Genomic DNA, 15817 nt, shown 5'->3' with positions numbered 1-15817 from the left:
AGTCAGTCTTATATTTAAATTGCAAATGAAGAAAACCTTTTGGGCCCGACAATAATTTAATTTCAGATAGGAAAGCAACACAGTTCTATTTCTCTACAAATACTACTTTACAGTGACTTTTATCAACCTTTTTAATATCAATAAATAATAATAATCATCATTTTGACTTCTTTAATCCAAAACAAACAGTTTAGAACATCATTAAATATGTAATGATCACTAACGTGTGGTTGTGCATCAACCTCTTTAATGTTTTTAAACCAGGAGTAGAAAAAAAAAACATGGCAGTTTGATTTATTAGAACGACAGTTAGGTGTGAGCAGATTATCCTGCACACAGATGAATGACATGCAGATGGAGAGCATACATCATGAGGATGACCACCTGACACACACAGACAGTAATAACAGTCTTCTATAAAACCTGCCGGCACGCTGTTTCCTCAGCCACACACAGAACTATCAGCGTGTTTGAGAGCTGAAACTCTGAAGCCACTCGGGCTAGCTCAGGTTTATATTGTAGGTGAGAGCTGCTCTGTACAGTACTGAGAGCAGATAGTGATATTAAACTGCAATTTAAAAAAAAATAAAGTGTCAAACTACAAACAGCAATGTAGATAAAACATGAGGTGAAGGTACTGAAGCAGCAGTTCTTCAAACTGATCAGTGCTGATATGTACAAACATGGAACTGAGTGTTTCTCTTGGTTTGTTGACACACTGTTGAACATGGCTTAGCATCTACAGAGAGTTGTAGTATGAAATGAAACACCATATAAACTATGTTGTATCCCAGCTCCCCACGTGTGATGCAGTAAAAATTAGGACGGACTATTCTAATGGTTTCAGCTGTTTCAGATCTATCAACAGTCATCCAGTAATATAAACATATTTCATACTAATAGGTCAGTTTTACATGTCCCTGTGAATTGTTTCTGTACATATGTTATTTGTTTTTTCCCCCAAAACACTAGCAAGATGATACATTAAAACCTACAATAAAGAGTAAAGGACCACAGGACAATCGAACCACGTCAGCACAAAATCAGAATTTTCTACCCGTTTTCTTTCATAAATAAAAACATGTGTCATGCTTGATATGGACAGTGTGAGGAGTGTAAAGCATCGTGTTGCAGATGCTGAAGGAAGGTCGGTGAAAGGAGCTTCTTTTAACGACTGTGAGCACCTTTGTTCCATTGAAAAACTCCGGAGACATAAAACAACGACTGATTGTTACAACGAAAAGGACTAAAAACAATCGACAAGAAAAGAAGTCGGATTATTTGGGGGGGGGGGGGTGCAGATGAGTGCAACCAGACAGAGGTATATAAACAAACACAAACATGGCCTGCAACATGCACGGTGTAAAAAGTGACAACAGGCCCCAGCAGGTGTTAAAGAAAATAAATAAAAGAAACAATACCACCTGGCTGACGGGCAGCAGGCTTCGCTTAAATTCACATTGTATACAAACAAAATAAATAAATTTCAACATGACGGTAAAAATCAAATATTTCCATGAGAAACCAAACGTCTTTGAATGAGCAGCAGTGCATGCAGATTTTCTGGTCCTGTATAAAGTAAGGCACCAGAGGTTTTTCCAAAATTCACTTGGTATACTGAGTATACGTATAAAACAACCAAAGACTTCAAGTGTATTAAAGGCAGTCTATGAGAGTGCATACAACAGAGACTGGAGTCACACGGAGGGCTTCAGCTTCCAGGCTTAGGAGCTCGTCATCTTCTGCAGCAGAGGGACCTGTTGGAAGAAAGAGTCAAATATTTACCCTGGAAACCAGAACTCAGCACCGCGTGGGCTCCTGACGATAGAGCCGCCATGTTTCTTACTCCATAGGGGACAGAGATATTCTGAACTCAGAGTCACCGGCTGAAAATGAGGGCATGTTTTGTTTGGTAGCGATGATGGATGTTCTGTAATCAGGCTCACCTTGGACAGATCCACTCCAGTGAGAGCATTGACAGACACAGGAAGCTCTGCCAGCAGGCGGCTCACCTCCCCCGTCACGCGGCTGCCTTCCCCGCTCAGAATGACGATCTCATTGGTCCTGGCTAATGGCGCTGCCACTTTAGAAGCAATCTGCACAGATATTGATGAATGTTTACTGTAAGCAGGAAGTAAACCGCTGATAATAATCTCTGAGTGAAAAATACTGTTGTCATGCTGTGCAGTCGTTCTTGGATTAGGCTGTTTCGTGCAAAGCTCATGCGTGGAAATGCTTAATCACAAGCATCATGCAACAATATGCTGCAGATTCTATGGCTCCGGGTATGATAATAACTGCAAAGTTCTTTGGGACAAACTGTGTGATCTGTGTGTTACCTTTGGCAGGGCCTCGAGGACGAGGGCCGTCTTAGCCGCCTCCCCGTACTGCTGGTAGGCCTCAGCCTTCAGCCTCATCTTCTCAGCCTCCGCCTTTCCCACCGCTTCGATCGAGGACGCCTCGGCTTCACCGATCTTTCTGATCTTCTCTGCCTCCGCCTGGGCGATGAGCACCGTCTTAATCCTGACAGAGAAGCAGAGGTATTAAAACCCTCCTTCTGATCGGAGGAGTGTGTGTTTCGACTTATTGTCCTCACTCACTTATGCCCCTCGGCCAGCTGCTGCATTTTGTACGCCTCGGCCTCAGCGGGCCTCTTCACAGTGGCAATGAGCTCTTTGTCGGTCCGGTCGATCTCCTTCTCCTCAATGGTGATCTCCTTCTTCCTCTGCACCACCTGGATCTCAATCTCCTCCAGCCGGATCTTCTGCTGCTCCTTAGCCGCCTGCAGCTCGTACGCCAGCTGGGCTTCTGCTTTCTGAAAACATCAACAGAGTTTCTGGTGAGAATGAGTGAGAGGTCATTTTGAACCCGAACATTTCAGCCTGCATGAATTTGAATGAAAGCCTCATGTGTGCACCTTAGTGTTGATTTCCTGGTTGAAGGAAGCCTTCTGCAGCTCCAGCTCACGTTTAGAGTCGGCCATCTTGGTGTCAGCCTGGAATTTGACATCCATCATCTCCTTCTTACACTCTGCTTCCTGGGAGACAGAAGGAACGGAGCTGCGATCAGCACGACAGAAGCAACTTCAAACAGCCCTCCGTCTGCTGCAGTCTTACCCGTATCCCAGCATCCCTCTCTGCCTCAGCCACGCCGATGTCTGCGTCCCTCTGGACCGCTGCAATCTGGGTCTTACCAAGGGAGCTGAGGTAATCCAGTTTATCATAGACATCCTAAGAGCACAGAGAGAGAGAGAGAGAGAGAGAGAGAGAGAGAGAGGAGCAGAGCTCAACATTGTCTCAACACTGATTAACAGGAGGCAGAAACCGACTGTGAGGCTGACACTGAAGCACATCAGAGTATCTGTTCGTACAGTTGTTGGCACAAACATACATCATTCATTTTTAGACCAATGTCTTGGGGCTCCAGTTACAAGCTGTGACTGGTGATGCTTCTTGATGTTGGAGTAATACCCCGTTCACACTGGGGAAAAAATGTGGCTTAAGCAGGATTCGGCCGCATCCAGATCAATCCAGATGTGTTTTTTTCCGAGTGTGAACACCTCCAATCCGGCTGTATCCAGTTTGATTGGCTCAAATGTGGCTCAGGTGTGAACGCAAATGTGGCAAGCGAATCCGGCTAGCGACGTGCTACTTCCGGTTCACGGGGCGCGACACGGGACAAAAAAAAAACACATGACGCATGCACACACGCGGTCCTACCGCGGCGTGAACGGACTCTGTATATTACGAGGCGCCACCTAGTGGTTTGGAGGACCGGAGGAATGTAGTCTAGCTTTCTCCAGTGTGAACGGGGCCTCATTAAAATTAATGATGTGACAGAACAGGACGTCTGTGTCCACACCACACTTCAATTAGTTCTAATCCACAGCAGTGAGCTCTGCAGGGTCCTGCCAGTTAATTATCAGACTGGAGGAGAGGATCTCTTTCATGATATTATGCAGCAACAGCAGCTGAACAAACATGATGCTTTTATGTGTCGTTAAATCTACATAGACTAAAACATGGCAGGAGGCTCTGATGTGTGTTTGACTTCCACAGCAGTGCTCAGTGTATGAAAGTACACTCGGGGTATTGAGAGTCACCAGAGAACCCACCTTAATGGTAAAGCTCAGAATCTCGATGCCCATCCGGCCCACATCAGGGGCTGCCACGTCCCTCACCAGTTTGGCAAATTGGTCCCTATCCCGATAGATCTGCTCCACGGTCAAGGTCCCTGAAAAAGACACGTCATCATTCCCTCAGTGACACGTTTCCCTTCTCATGTAGGAGCAGCATCGCTGTGCACTTTGACTTCTGAACAGGGTTTCTGAAGATTCAGTGACTCGTTGACCGGAACAATAAACAATAAACCAAAGCACAACATCAGCAGACTGAGTAAAAATGAAAGTAAGTGTTAGTGATCCAAACCCAGAATTGAGCGCAGGTGTCCCTCCAAAGTCTGCAGCAGCACAGCTTTGATTTCCAACACAGATTTACCCAGAAACTGTTCACAAGCCACGGCCAGAAGATCCTGCTCCGTCATGACTTTCACCTGAAGGAGACACAACGTTTATGAAGCAACCTCTACAGTCTGATTGGAAAAAAAACACACTGGAGGATCATGGTTCTTTCCTTTCATATACATGATACACATATATTATTAGTGCTGGATGTGGTCTAACCTGAGCCACCCCTGTGACTGTGATAGCCACACCCTCTGCTGTTTCCACGTCCTCACAGCGGGGCTGCAGGGTCATGATCTCCAAGGTTAACCTTTGAGGAGGAACAAACACACCCTGGTCAACATGGAGGACAGCTTATTGCCAAGAAACATCTTGATCTTTTCTCCGAATATTCCAAACATAATCATTGAACCTGCACTTCTCTTCCACACACCTGTACCACGGCTGTGTGTGGAACCTGAGGGGTGTTTGTTATAACTTCCAGACATCTGGGCACCCAACACACACTGTAGTTGGAAGACATTCATGGGCGTGCTCTATACCACAGTTCAATTACGCTTCACAAAAAGGTGAGTTTAAGAATGAAGTCACAGCGTGTTTGACACGTGACGGCAGTGGTTGGTGCTGAGATACAGAAAACTCTAACACCCGGTTCACACTGGGGTAAAAAATGTGGCTTAAGCAGGATTCGGCCGCATCAAGATCAATCCAGATGTGTGAACACCTTGAATCTGGCTGTATCCAGTTTGATTTCAATCCGGCTAGATCCACCCATGAGAGGTGGATCTAGCCGGATTGAAATCAAACTGGTTGGTTGGTTCAATGTGATGTAGCGATGGGCTACTTCCGGGTCACGGGGCGCGACACGGGACAAAAAAAAAAACGCATGACGCATGCGCACACGCGGTCCTACCGCGGCGTGAACGGACTCTGTATATCACAAGGCGCCACCTAGTGGTTTGGAGGTCAGCAAACAAGCCGAATTAAGCTGGATTGAGTGCGGACACGCTTGTGTGATAGCCAGATTTGAAAATAGGTCTGAACGTATCCAGCTTAAAGACTATCCAGATACAATCCTACTCTAGCTGGAATGACTTTCTCCAGTGTGAACGGGGCCTAATAATAACATGTCATCGTTTAAGAGGACAGAGCACCAACATGTCCAACACATGTCCTCTCTGAACCGGCTCGCATTAGAAACACAGTGTGTGTAATATGAGTACGGCTGTGGTAGAACAGCTTTCATCCTCTGATTGCCTGCAGATAATAGGACTCACTCCCTGTGGACATTCAAACCAGCACAAGCCCGGTCCAGCTGTGGACTGAGCGTCTTTCTGCTGAAGGAGAGATATTGAGAAACAGAAGGAGGAGTCACAGCTTCTCCGGTGTTTGTCACCTTTGAGCGTCCGAGATGAGCCACCAAGTCCAGGCCCAGCCTCCCACGATGTATATCTTGGAATCAGAGCCACAGCAGCCACCTGCGGGGGTGAAGGGGAGCTCAGTAATCCAACATCCACAGACTTCATATCAGGAGAACGAGCGTCTCGACCCTTACTTAGATCATGGGTTACTGAACAGTTTTCTATTCCCAGTCCTAATTCCAGGTTAAAATCGTTAATAATCCTCAGATATCTCTGCGTTTCCTCCTGAACTAAATCCACGGGACCGTGACGCTCACGATGTGGATGAACTGAGCAGTGATACCTGTTTAATAACTGTACACGACCCCTGATCAGAGAACAGTTCGTATTGATTACGCTGTGTTTAACAGAATGTTGAACGATGTTCGTTTCACCAGTTTGCAGCTGACACTAGCTAGCTAGCATCGCTACCCTTAGCTCTCCTGTCACCATGACAGCTAGCTGCAGCAGTTAGCGCGACAAAAAAAAGCGGGTTAAAAAGCATAAACCTACCGGAGACCACCAGCGCCTCGTTCGGCCCCACGGTGATGCAGTTCCCCATGCTGTCAGCAGGCGGTAAGAGACGGACCGAAGCGGGCTGTCCTCCACGGAGCACAGCTGCGGGCGAGGTCTGTTGTTTATTTCCAAGTGATGAGAGAATCCTCCCATCCAGCAGCAACAACAGCCCCGCCCCGTCCCACCCGACTACGACGTCGTGACGTCAGCCCGGCGGCGGCACGTAGAGCGTATATAAACACCACAACAGCCGTGGAGTCACAGACAGAGTTGAGCCTGCACCGGACCACAGGGGAGGGTCTGTGGGTGGAGTCCGTTCAGCCCTGACTGGTGAACCTGATGCAGTCCACTCCCGACACCAAGAACCTGCACAGAGAGGACATGAAGCTCCAGGGAGGAGGGTCAGAGAGGTCCCAGAGACAGGTGAGGAGCCTGTTCAGCACTGCACTCATTATAACACTCGTCATCGGTGTGATTGTGTGTGTTATATTTCTTCTGGTCCGATCCCTGGTTTTGGTGCTCGCTGTGGGCCGGCTGCATCTTGGCTTGGGAGATGTGGCCCTTTATCTCCCATCATAAATTACATTCTTAAATGAGCTTTCTTCTTCTTTTTAACACCAACAAATCCTTTTGTTGTGTTATATTTCTAGCATCTCTCTTGAGTCTACATTTCATTTTTATCACTTTTGTAAAACCGGCTCAGAGCAGAGCAGGGATTCTTCTGGATGTGGTTTGTCAGAAGACAGTTCCTTGTTAAATTGCTAAGAAAATACTCTGTAACGTTTCCATAATTAATGGAGGATTACATCAAGAGGACTGTAGGTTAGGATGCTTTAAATATACAGCACATATATGCCTACAGCTGGCAGGCATCCTGATCATCTGTTGCATGGAAAGCAGCAGGGTCTGCATGTTGTTGTACTGTATGATCGGCTGCTTTGGGCTTTTTGCTGCTGTCAGAGTGATAATATTGTCCCTGTTTAACCAGCCTGCAGGTCAGCGGATGGGTATGAATGAGATCCCAGAGAAGCTCTCTCTGGATGCCGGCATGAACATGCCATCGTGCGGAGTGACCCCCGCCGCCAACCTCGGCAGAGTTCCCTGTGGGTCGGATAAAGAGGGCAGGTGAGACATACACAACATACACAACTGGTGTTTGAGTTGGAAAAATGATGAAGAAGGTCTCACTGAAAACACATGATGATGGTGTCCAAAGATTCATGTAAGTGTTAATGTGTATCTGATTGATGCATGTGAATCTCTCTTTATTCTCTGCTTCATCTTGACTTCTGACCTTTGCTGCTTTGACTTCAGCCCTCCTCCTCCTCCTCATCCTATCCACAGGTTTGACCCGCGGCACCATGCTGGTGAAGGACATCCTCAAGGCGCTAACACAGTGACGCAAGGAAGCGAGCAACCTGTTCTGGTCCCTCCCATCTCTCATCATTGCAACATCTCCCTGCGTTTTCCTGCCAGTCGTGTCAGTGCACGACGTGTCAGTCGGTGATGATGTGTCGGTGATGACGTGTCCGTGATGGCGTGTCTGTGATGACGTGTCCGTGATGGCGTGTCCATGATGGCGTGTCAGTGAGGACGTGTCAGTGAGGACGTGTCAGTGAGGACGTGTCAGTGAGGACGTGTCAGTGATGACGTGTCCGTGATGGCGTGTCCATGATGGCGTGTCAGTGAGGACGTGTCTGTGATGATGTGTCGGTGATGACGTGTCAGTGAGGACGTGTCTGTGATGACGTGTCAGTGATGACGTGTCCGTGATGGCGTGTCTGTGATGACGTGTCTGTGATGACGTGTCTGTGATGACGTGTTTGTGATGACGTGTCCGTGATGGCGTGTCTGTGATGACGTGTCTGTGATGACGTGTCCGTGATGGCGTGTCTGTGATGACGTGTCCGTGATGGCGTGTCCATGATGGCGTGTCAGTGAGGACGTGTCTGTGATGATGTGTCTGTGATGACGTGTCCGTGATGGCGTGTCCATGATGGCGTGTCAGTGAGGACGTGTCTGTGATGATGTGTCGGTGATGACGTGTCAGTGAGGACGTGTCCGTGATGGCGTGTCTGTGATGACGTGTCTGTGATGACGTGTTTGTGATGACGTGTCCGTGATGGCATGTCTGTGATGGCGTGTCTGTGATGACGTGTCTGTGATGACGTGTCCGTGATGGCGTGTCCGTGATGGCGTGTCAGTGATGGCGTGTCTGTGATGACGTGTCCGTGATGGCGTGTCTGTGATGACGTGTCCGTGATGGCGTGTCCGTGATGGCGTGTTTGTGATGACGTGTCCGTGATGGCGTGTCTGTGATGGCATGTCTGTGATGACGTGTCTGTGATGACGTGTCTGTGATGGCGTGTCAGTGATGGCGTGTCTGTGATGACGTGTCTGTGATGGCGTGTCTGTCATGGCGTGTTCGTGATGACATGTCCGTGATGGCGTGTCCGTGATGGCGTGTCCATGATGACGTGTCAGTGAGGACGTGTCTGTGATGACGTGTCCGTGATGGCGTGTCCGTGATGGCGTGTCAGTGATGACGTGTCTGTGATGACGTGTCTGTGATGACGTGTCCGTGATGGCGTGTCCGTGATGACGTGTCCGTGATGGCGTGTCCATGATGGCGTGTCAGTGAGGACGTGTCTGTGATGACGTGTCTGTGACGACGTGTCCGTGATGGCGTGTCCGTGATGGCGTGTCTGTGATGACGTGTTTGTGATGACGTGTCTGTGATGACGTGTCTGTGATGGCGTGTCCGTGATGGCGTGTCCGTGATGGCGTGTCCATGATGGCGTGTCTGTGATGACGTGTTTGTGATGACGTGTCTGTGATGACGTGTCAGTGAGGACATGTCTGTGATGACGTGTCCGTGATGGCGTGTCCGTGATGGCGTGTCTGTGATGACGTGTTTGTGATGACGTGTCTGTGATGACGTGTCTGTGATGGCGTGTCCGTGATGGCGTGTCCGTGATGGCGTGTCCATGATGGCGTGTCAGTGATGGCGTGTCCGTGATGGCGTGTCCATGATGACGTGTCAGTGATGGCGTGTCGGTTATGATGCGTCTGTGATGGCGTGGCCCTGATGACATGTCGGTGATGTCATGTCGGTCGCGCTCTCCTCTTACCTGTGAGGAAGTGCAAACCGAAGGACCCCTGAGTGACCCTGCACCAACAGAAGGAACAGCAGCTCATTCAGCTCCATTCATCTTATTGAAGGGAGACGCTGTGGACGCCATTCATGATTCTCAAATGTTTATTTTATGTTTAATAAGCCTGAATGATCAGATTCTTACAGAAACCCAATACAACAGCACTGAATGCATTATTTATTGAATTCAAACCTCTTTCCTTGGTTGACAGATTTGCCTGTGTATTTTATAGGACTCTTAGAATCAGAACTAATAACACATCTGTCTGTAGAGCTTTTGTTGGATGGAAATATTTCATAAACATTTGTTCTGATGGTGATTTAAAAAAACAAAACAAATGAAGTCTGCTGTTTTATTACAAACACCACAGAAGCCTCCATGAATCAGTTTTGTATAGTTCCTAAGTTGGTCGTCTTGTATGAAACATCCATAGGTGTGACGTCAGGGAGGATTCTGGGAAAATTAAATAATAAATCAATTAACAACAACACTAATACTAAAAACCATTGAAACGTGAATCCAAAAAACAAACAATATAGTTTAAAAAATTTAATTTATTATTTTGATTCATTTGAAAATTCCAGAAGTTATACGATGCCTTGTTGTGACCACTAGAGTGCAGTAAACACAACAATAAAACTTTATTTTAGTGGAATATTACTGAACTGAAATAAAATAATAAATATTGTTTTTATTATTATTATTATTTACTGAACGTTACTTGTGTACGTTGTAAAGAGCAGGATCCACATTGTTAAAATAATATAAAAGAATATTACTAAATCTGGAATTGCTGTGTACATTTTAAGTAATTGTATGTTTTAAAATATTTATATATTTATCTTTGTGGTGTTATCTTTAATGGCGAAATTATCAATATAAAAGATCCTTTTAAAAAACGTCAAGGAAGTCTCGAAGTCTTTATTATTTTTTATATTGCTGCTTCCGTTTTATTTTGAAAGTATGTACCGGAAGTTGTAAAATAGACCGCTTCCTGATTGGCTGACGAGCGGCCGAGTAATGATCATGTGACTGTTCGACGCGTCGAACGTGCCGCGATATTTCAGCTCTCGTGTCCACCCCGAGCAGCAGCAACATCCACAGACTGGAGCAGCTCCGAACTTCTCCGAACCTTCAGACTGCGTCCGGTCCGCGGAAACTCTCCGAGCGACTCGTCCTGGTTCCGTTTGTTCGACAGGAGAAGCGCACAGCGCGGCTCTCGCTGTTTGTTCGCCTCCAGCTGTCGAGCACTTGTTTACGCAGAACTTATCCCGGGTTAAATTAGCCAGATTTGTGGCTCGATATAGGTCGCACGGCCTCTTATTTACACCCAGTTCTTTAGCTCCGTTCCTTTTCTACCGGGGCGCGTTCACGGTTCCACTAACGATGGTTCTACTGAAAAACCTCCATCCTCCCACCGAGGGAGTGCGACACGAGCAAACCGACACCACCGCGGTGATGGACGGCCAGAGGCTGGGCTGCGGCACGCTGTACGTCGCTGAAACGTACGTGGAGCATGGAACGTGTGTTTTGTGTTTAACCCGCTGGGTTCACTCCAGATGTGTGTTCCCAGAGGTTCTACTCAGCGCGGAGCTCTGAGTTCATCAAATTATATCAACATAAAAGGCAGGAAGTGGAACAACTGTTTGTTGATGGTGTTTCCGGAGAAGGCCCTTTCAAAATAAGGGTTTGAACTCGATCTTAGGTTAAAACAGGTTTTACAGAGAGCAGTGATTAGTTTATTAATTGAGTAATAGATTATTATACTCCAATAATCTTATTCTTTCATTCACTTCATTCATACTTAATCCGTGATGTCTGACGCTGTGTAGCTCTGAATGACGTTAAAGCAGCTTTACACTAAAATGTGTGTGTGTGTTTTCAGGCGCCTGTCGTGGTTCGATGGCTCAGGGTTGGGTTTCTTTTTGGAGTATCCCAAAATCGGTCTGCACGCCATCTCCAGAGACGTCAGTGCTTTCCCTCAGGAACACCTGTACGTCATGGTCAACGGGAAACTCAGCGGTGAGAGGAGCTTGATGCTTAAACTTCGAGTTAAATCAGTTTGATTTAGTGTTTTGTGTCCTGTTTGATGTCGGATCTTGGGGCGGTAGAAAGAGAATTATCCGTTCCAGCTGTTTAAGGTCTGTGTGTGTGTGTGTCGTGTTTCCACATTCCTTCCTGTCAGATGAGAATGAGGCAGAAATGTCAGAGAACGCAGCGAATGATGAAGGTGGTGACGGCAGCAGCAGCGGTGATGATGACGATGATGATGAAGGGGTGATCACAGAGATTCGATTCGTGCCCGGCGACAAGGCGTCATGTGAGTAGCTGAGCAAGTTCAGGGTTTCAGTGGAGAAGTCGACCTGCCTGTGAAGCAGACGGAGGAGGAGCGTGAGGCTGAATTTAACTCGTCTACGTCGTGTGTGTGTGTGTGTTTTGATGCAGTGGAGTCGATGTTCTCGGCGATGTGCGAGTGCCAGGCGCTGCACCCCGACCCCGAGGACGACGACTCTGACAACGATTTCGAGGGAGAAGAATACGACGTGGAGGAAGCCGGTCAGCACACACACACACAGAACAATCAGGAGGATCAGATATCACTGCAGTGGGCGGGGTTACATTGTATTTTTAGATTTTGGACACTCAGCTTTCTCCTTAGAATGACTCTGATCTAACATTCTGTGGACTGAATGAAACGCTGACACTCTCCTCCTGTCTCTGGTTGTCCTCCTGTGTCTGGTTGTCCTCCTCTCTGTGGACTGGCTGTGGGACGCTCTGTGTACAGAGGCAGGTAAGACATCCAGCGCTCATCGCTATGTGATAATTCACCCGTGCAGGGCTGAGTCTCGAGATCTTGGTGTGGGGGTGTCATGACTTCTAACTTGATCTCTTCCCTCCATCTCCACATCGTAGAGCACGGCCACGCTGACGTCCCGACCTTCTACACCTGTGATGAGGGTCTGTCGGCGCTCACGCAGGAAGGCCAGGCTACACTGGAGAGGCTGGAGGGGATGCTGGCCCAGTCTGTGGCTCAGCAGTACCACATGGCCGGAGTCCGGACTGAAGAAACCAAGGCTGAATTTGAAGGTGTGAAACTCACCTGGACGATAACTAGATATATTCTTGCTTGACGTTCTTTATGTTCAGATTCCTTTGTTTGTTGTTGTTGTTGACAGACGGTATGGAGGTGGACGCTGCAGCGATGGAGGCCGGCCAGTTTGAGGATGCGGACGTGGAGCACTAACACGTCTCAGCGTGTCGGCCTGCATTCTTCAAAGGTCTGAAAACATCTTTAAACAGAATGTCAGTCTTTGAATAAAAGGTTTGATCCAGTTCCTTCTTGTGTTACCTGCGGCTCCTGCAGGAGGACGTCACCACAGCAGCACGTCTCTGGGCCGGAGGAGGGGACAGCAGCACTTCTTTAAGCCTCGTCAGCTCTTCCTGTTTTCAGGCACTTTGTGTTCTCACAGTCAAACAAACCTTTGTAGCTTTCTTTACCTGCTCCTGTGTTGTTGTGTTAACGTGTGACGGTCATGTTAACACAGTGTGCTGCTGCGGGCTGAGGAGACGCAACCCTGCTGATGGTAGAAACACCTTTCTGTTCATGTTTTGTACCTAAAAGACCAATTTAATATCAGTTTTTTCTGCTGAGGAGCGTTGATGTCTTTGTATGAAATTGTCAATAAAAATTAGGTTTTGTAACCGTTTTTTCTACGTGATTTCTTTTATTATTCAGTAACTGTCTGTTCAGTGTGGATTTGAATGTGTCTGGTTTTCTCTGGCAGTCCTGCTGATGTGAGCGCTACAGAAGCTCTTTGAAGGACGACAAGTTCATGGAACCGCCACGTTGTCGTCCTCCTCCTGTACTCAGCCGGCCTTCAGCAGGTGCTGTCTTTAAACGTGACTTCTTCCTTGCCACTGTTCCATGAAGGCGTCCAGGCTCTGGGGTCCTTTGCGATGATCAGCGTCCCGTTAGCGTCTCCGACAAGTTGCTGCAGCCTTCCAGCTTTCCTTTGGTAAACGACGGTTCAGAGTGTCCTACCCTAAAGGAGATAATACAGGAAGTTCCTTCATGTTGATGATGGTCCTCGGTCATCAGGTCGTTTTCATTCAGGTTTTCATTCAGAGTCGCTGTCCTACACACCTCTCTGCTGCTTCTGGAGGACTGCCGCCCTCAGTTAGAAACACATTAAATACAACTACACATAGAAACACTGAGCTTAATAATGTTATTGAAGTGGTGACGGTCACACGTCCTCCCACAGTTCATCAAGCACACAAGTTAAGATATATTAATCATAATAACCTCATAAAAATACACACTAACACACACAAACACATAGAACAAGGTAACAGAACACTCAGGTGTGGATTGTTTAACATACGATCCCTACACTCTAAGTCGCTCTTAGTTAATGATTTAATTGTTGATCATCACACTGATATACTTTGTCTCACTGAGACTTGGTTACAGGGTGAAGAATATGTTGCTTTAAATGAATCAACTCCGTCCTGTTATATTAACTGTCATGTTCCTAGAGTTACAGGTCGCGGAGGAGGAGTGGCAGCAATCTACCGCTCCAGTCTTCAGATGAATCCTAAACCTAAGTCTACTCATACTTCTTTTGAGAGTCTCACTCTCAGCCTGTCTCACGGAAGCTGGAAGAAGTCAGAATCTGTTTTACTCGTCGTAGTGTATCGTCCACCTGCTGCTGCTTATTCAGAGTTCCTGCTGGAGTTTTCAGACTTCTTATCAAGTTTAGTGCTTAGCACAGATAAAGTCATTATAGTGGGTGACTTTAACATTCATATGGACGTCGACTCCGACAGTCTGAAGATTGCCTTCAACTCACTCTTGGATTCAGTTGGGTTCTCTCAGTTAGTAAATGAACCCACACACTGTCACAGTCACACCCTCGACCTGGTTCTCACCTACGGCCTGGAAGCTGAGAACCTGCTAGTGTGGTCTCAAAATCCTGTTCTTTCAGATCACTCATTAATAACTTTTGACTTCTCTCTTTCAGACCTACCAGCACCTGAGGAAAAGGTCTACTACAGCAGATGTCTGTCTGAAGACGCCGTAAAGCAGTTTAGGACAGCAATCCTACCAGTACTCCCCACAGTCCCAAGTACTGACGGGGGTACCAACTTAAATGTTACTCCTGCAGAGCTGGACCGCTTTGTCAACAACACTGCAGACACACTACACTCAGTCTTAAACAGGATTGCTCCACTGAAGAAGAAGAAAACTACAAACCAGAAGAGGCTAGCTCCGTGGTACAACTCAAACATCCGATCACTGAAACGGATTACACGAAGGATGGAGAGGATGTGGCAGTCCTCTAAATCAGATGACTCCCGGAGGATCTGGAGAGACAGTCTGCTGACGTATAAGAAGGCCCTTCGTAAAGCCAGGACAGCCTACTATTCATCACTAATAGAAGAAAACAAGAACAACCCGCGCTTTCTCTTTAACGCCGTGGCCAGGCTGACAAAGAGCCACAGCTCTGTGGAGCCTCGCATTCCTGCAGCTCTTAGTAGTGAAGACTTCATGAGCTTCTTCACTGATAAAATCACCACTATTAGAGGACAAATCAACCACAATCTCTCTGTGACCGCTGAGGATACACCGCCACTTCTGGAAATGGATCCTGATCTAACTCTGGACTGCTTCGTGCCCATCGGCCTCCCTGAGCTGACCACCAGCATCAGCAAGTCTAAACCTACTACCTGTCTTCTGGATCCGATCCCTTCACAGCTCCTCAAGGATGCTATTCCTCTGATCGGAGACTCTATATTAGGACAGATCAACTTGTCTCTGGAAACAGGATATGTACCACAGGCTTTTAAAACTGCTGTGATCATTCCGATACTTAAAAAACCTTCACTGGACCCGGACGTCCTAGGAAACTACAGACCGATCTCCAACCTCACCTTTATCTCCAAACTACTCGAAAGAGCTGTTGTAAGTCAGCTAAACGACCACCTGTGTAGTAACAGTCTGTTTGATGCTTTCCAGTCTGGTTTCAGAGCCCATCACAGCACAGAAACAGCACTGCTTAAAGTCACCAATGACCTCCTCATGGCATCGGACCGGGGTCTCGTCTCTGTACTCGTTCTACTGGATCTCAGTGCTGCCTTCGACACCGTAGACCATCGCATCCTGCTACACAGATTGGAACACGAGATCAGGATTACAGGAACAGCACTGCGCTGGTTTAAATCATATTTATCTGACAGATTTCATTTTGTTCACACTAACGATGTGTCTTCCACAGGTACAA

General features: G+C 47.1%; 3 protein-coding genes across 3 annotated transcripts in view; 1 reads left to right on the top strand and 2 right to left on the bottom strand.

Moving 5' to 3' along the window:
• The window catches only part of LOC114444601 (scavenger receptor cysteine-rich type 1 protein M130-like), a 902860-nt gene that overhangs the window by 582053 nt on the left and 304990 nt on the right, over nt 1-15817 (bottom strand). The gene's annotated exons all lie outside the window — the stretch shown is intronic.
• LOC114444617 (flotillin-2) lies at nt 268-6424 on the bottom strand. The gene is made up of 11 exons (XM_028419342.1): nt 6376-6424; nt 5859-5940; nt 4682-4772; nt 4428-4551; nt 4115-4233; nt 3117-3230; nt 2918-3037; nt 2601-2815; nt 2340-2523; nt 1947-2096; nt 268-1757 (listed from the first exon to the last, which is right to left on the bottom strand). The coding sequence occupies exons 1-11, from the start codon at nt 6422-6424 to the stop codon at nt 1725-1727; spliced, it is 1281 nt and encodes a 426-aa protein (XP_028275143.1). The 3' UTR covers nt 268-1724.
• clns1a (chloride channel, nucleotide-sensitive, 1A) lies at nt 10555-13240 on the top strand. Its single transcript, XM_028419356.1, has 8 exons — nt 10555-11038; nt 11419-11555; nt 11719-11853; nt 11979-12089; nt 12319-12324; nt 12447-12620; nt 12710-12811; nt 12898-13240. Exons 1-7 carry the CDS (start codon nt 10920-10922, stop codon nt 12775-12777), a joined length of 750 nt encoding a protein of 249 aa, XP_028275157.1. The 5' UTR covers nt 10555-10919; the 3' UTR covers nt 12778-12811; nt 12898-13240.

Source organism: Parambassis ranga, chromosome 13 (genome assembly GCF_900634625.1).
Source record: "Parambassis ranga chromosome 13, fParRan2.1, whole genome shotgun sequence".
NCBI lineage: Eukaryota > Metazoa > Chordata > Actinopteri > Ambassidae > Parambassis > Parambassis ranga.
This window is presented reverse-complemented; position numbering and strand designations above follow the sequence as displayed.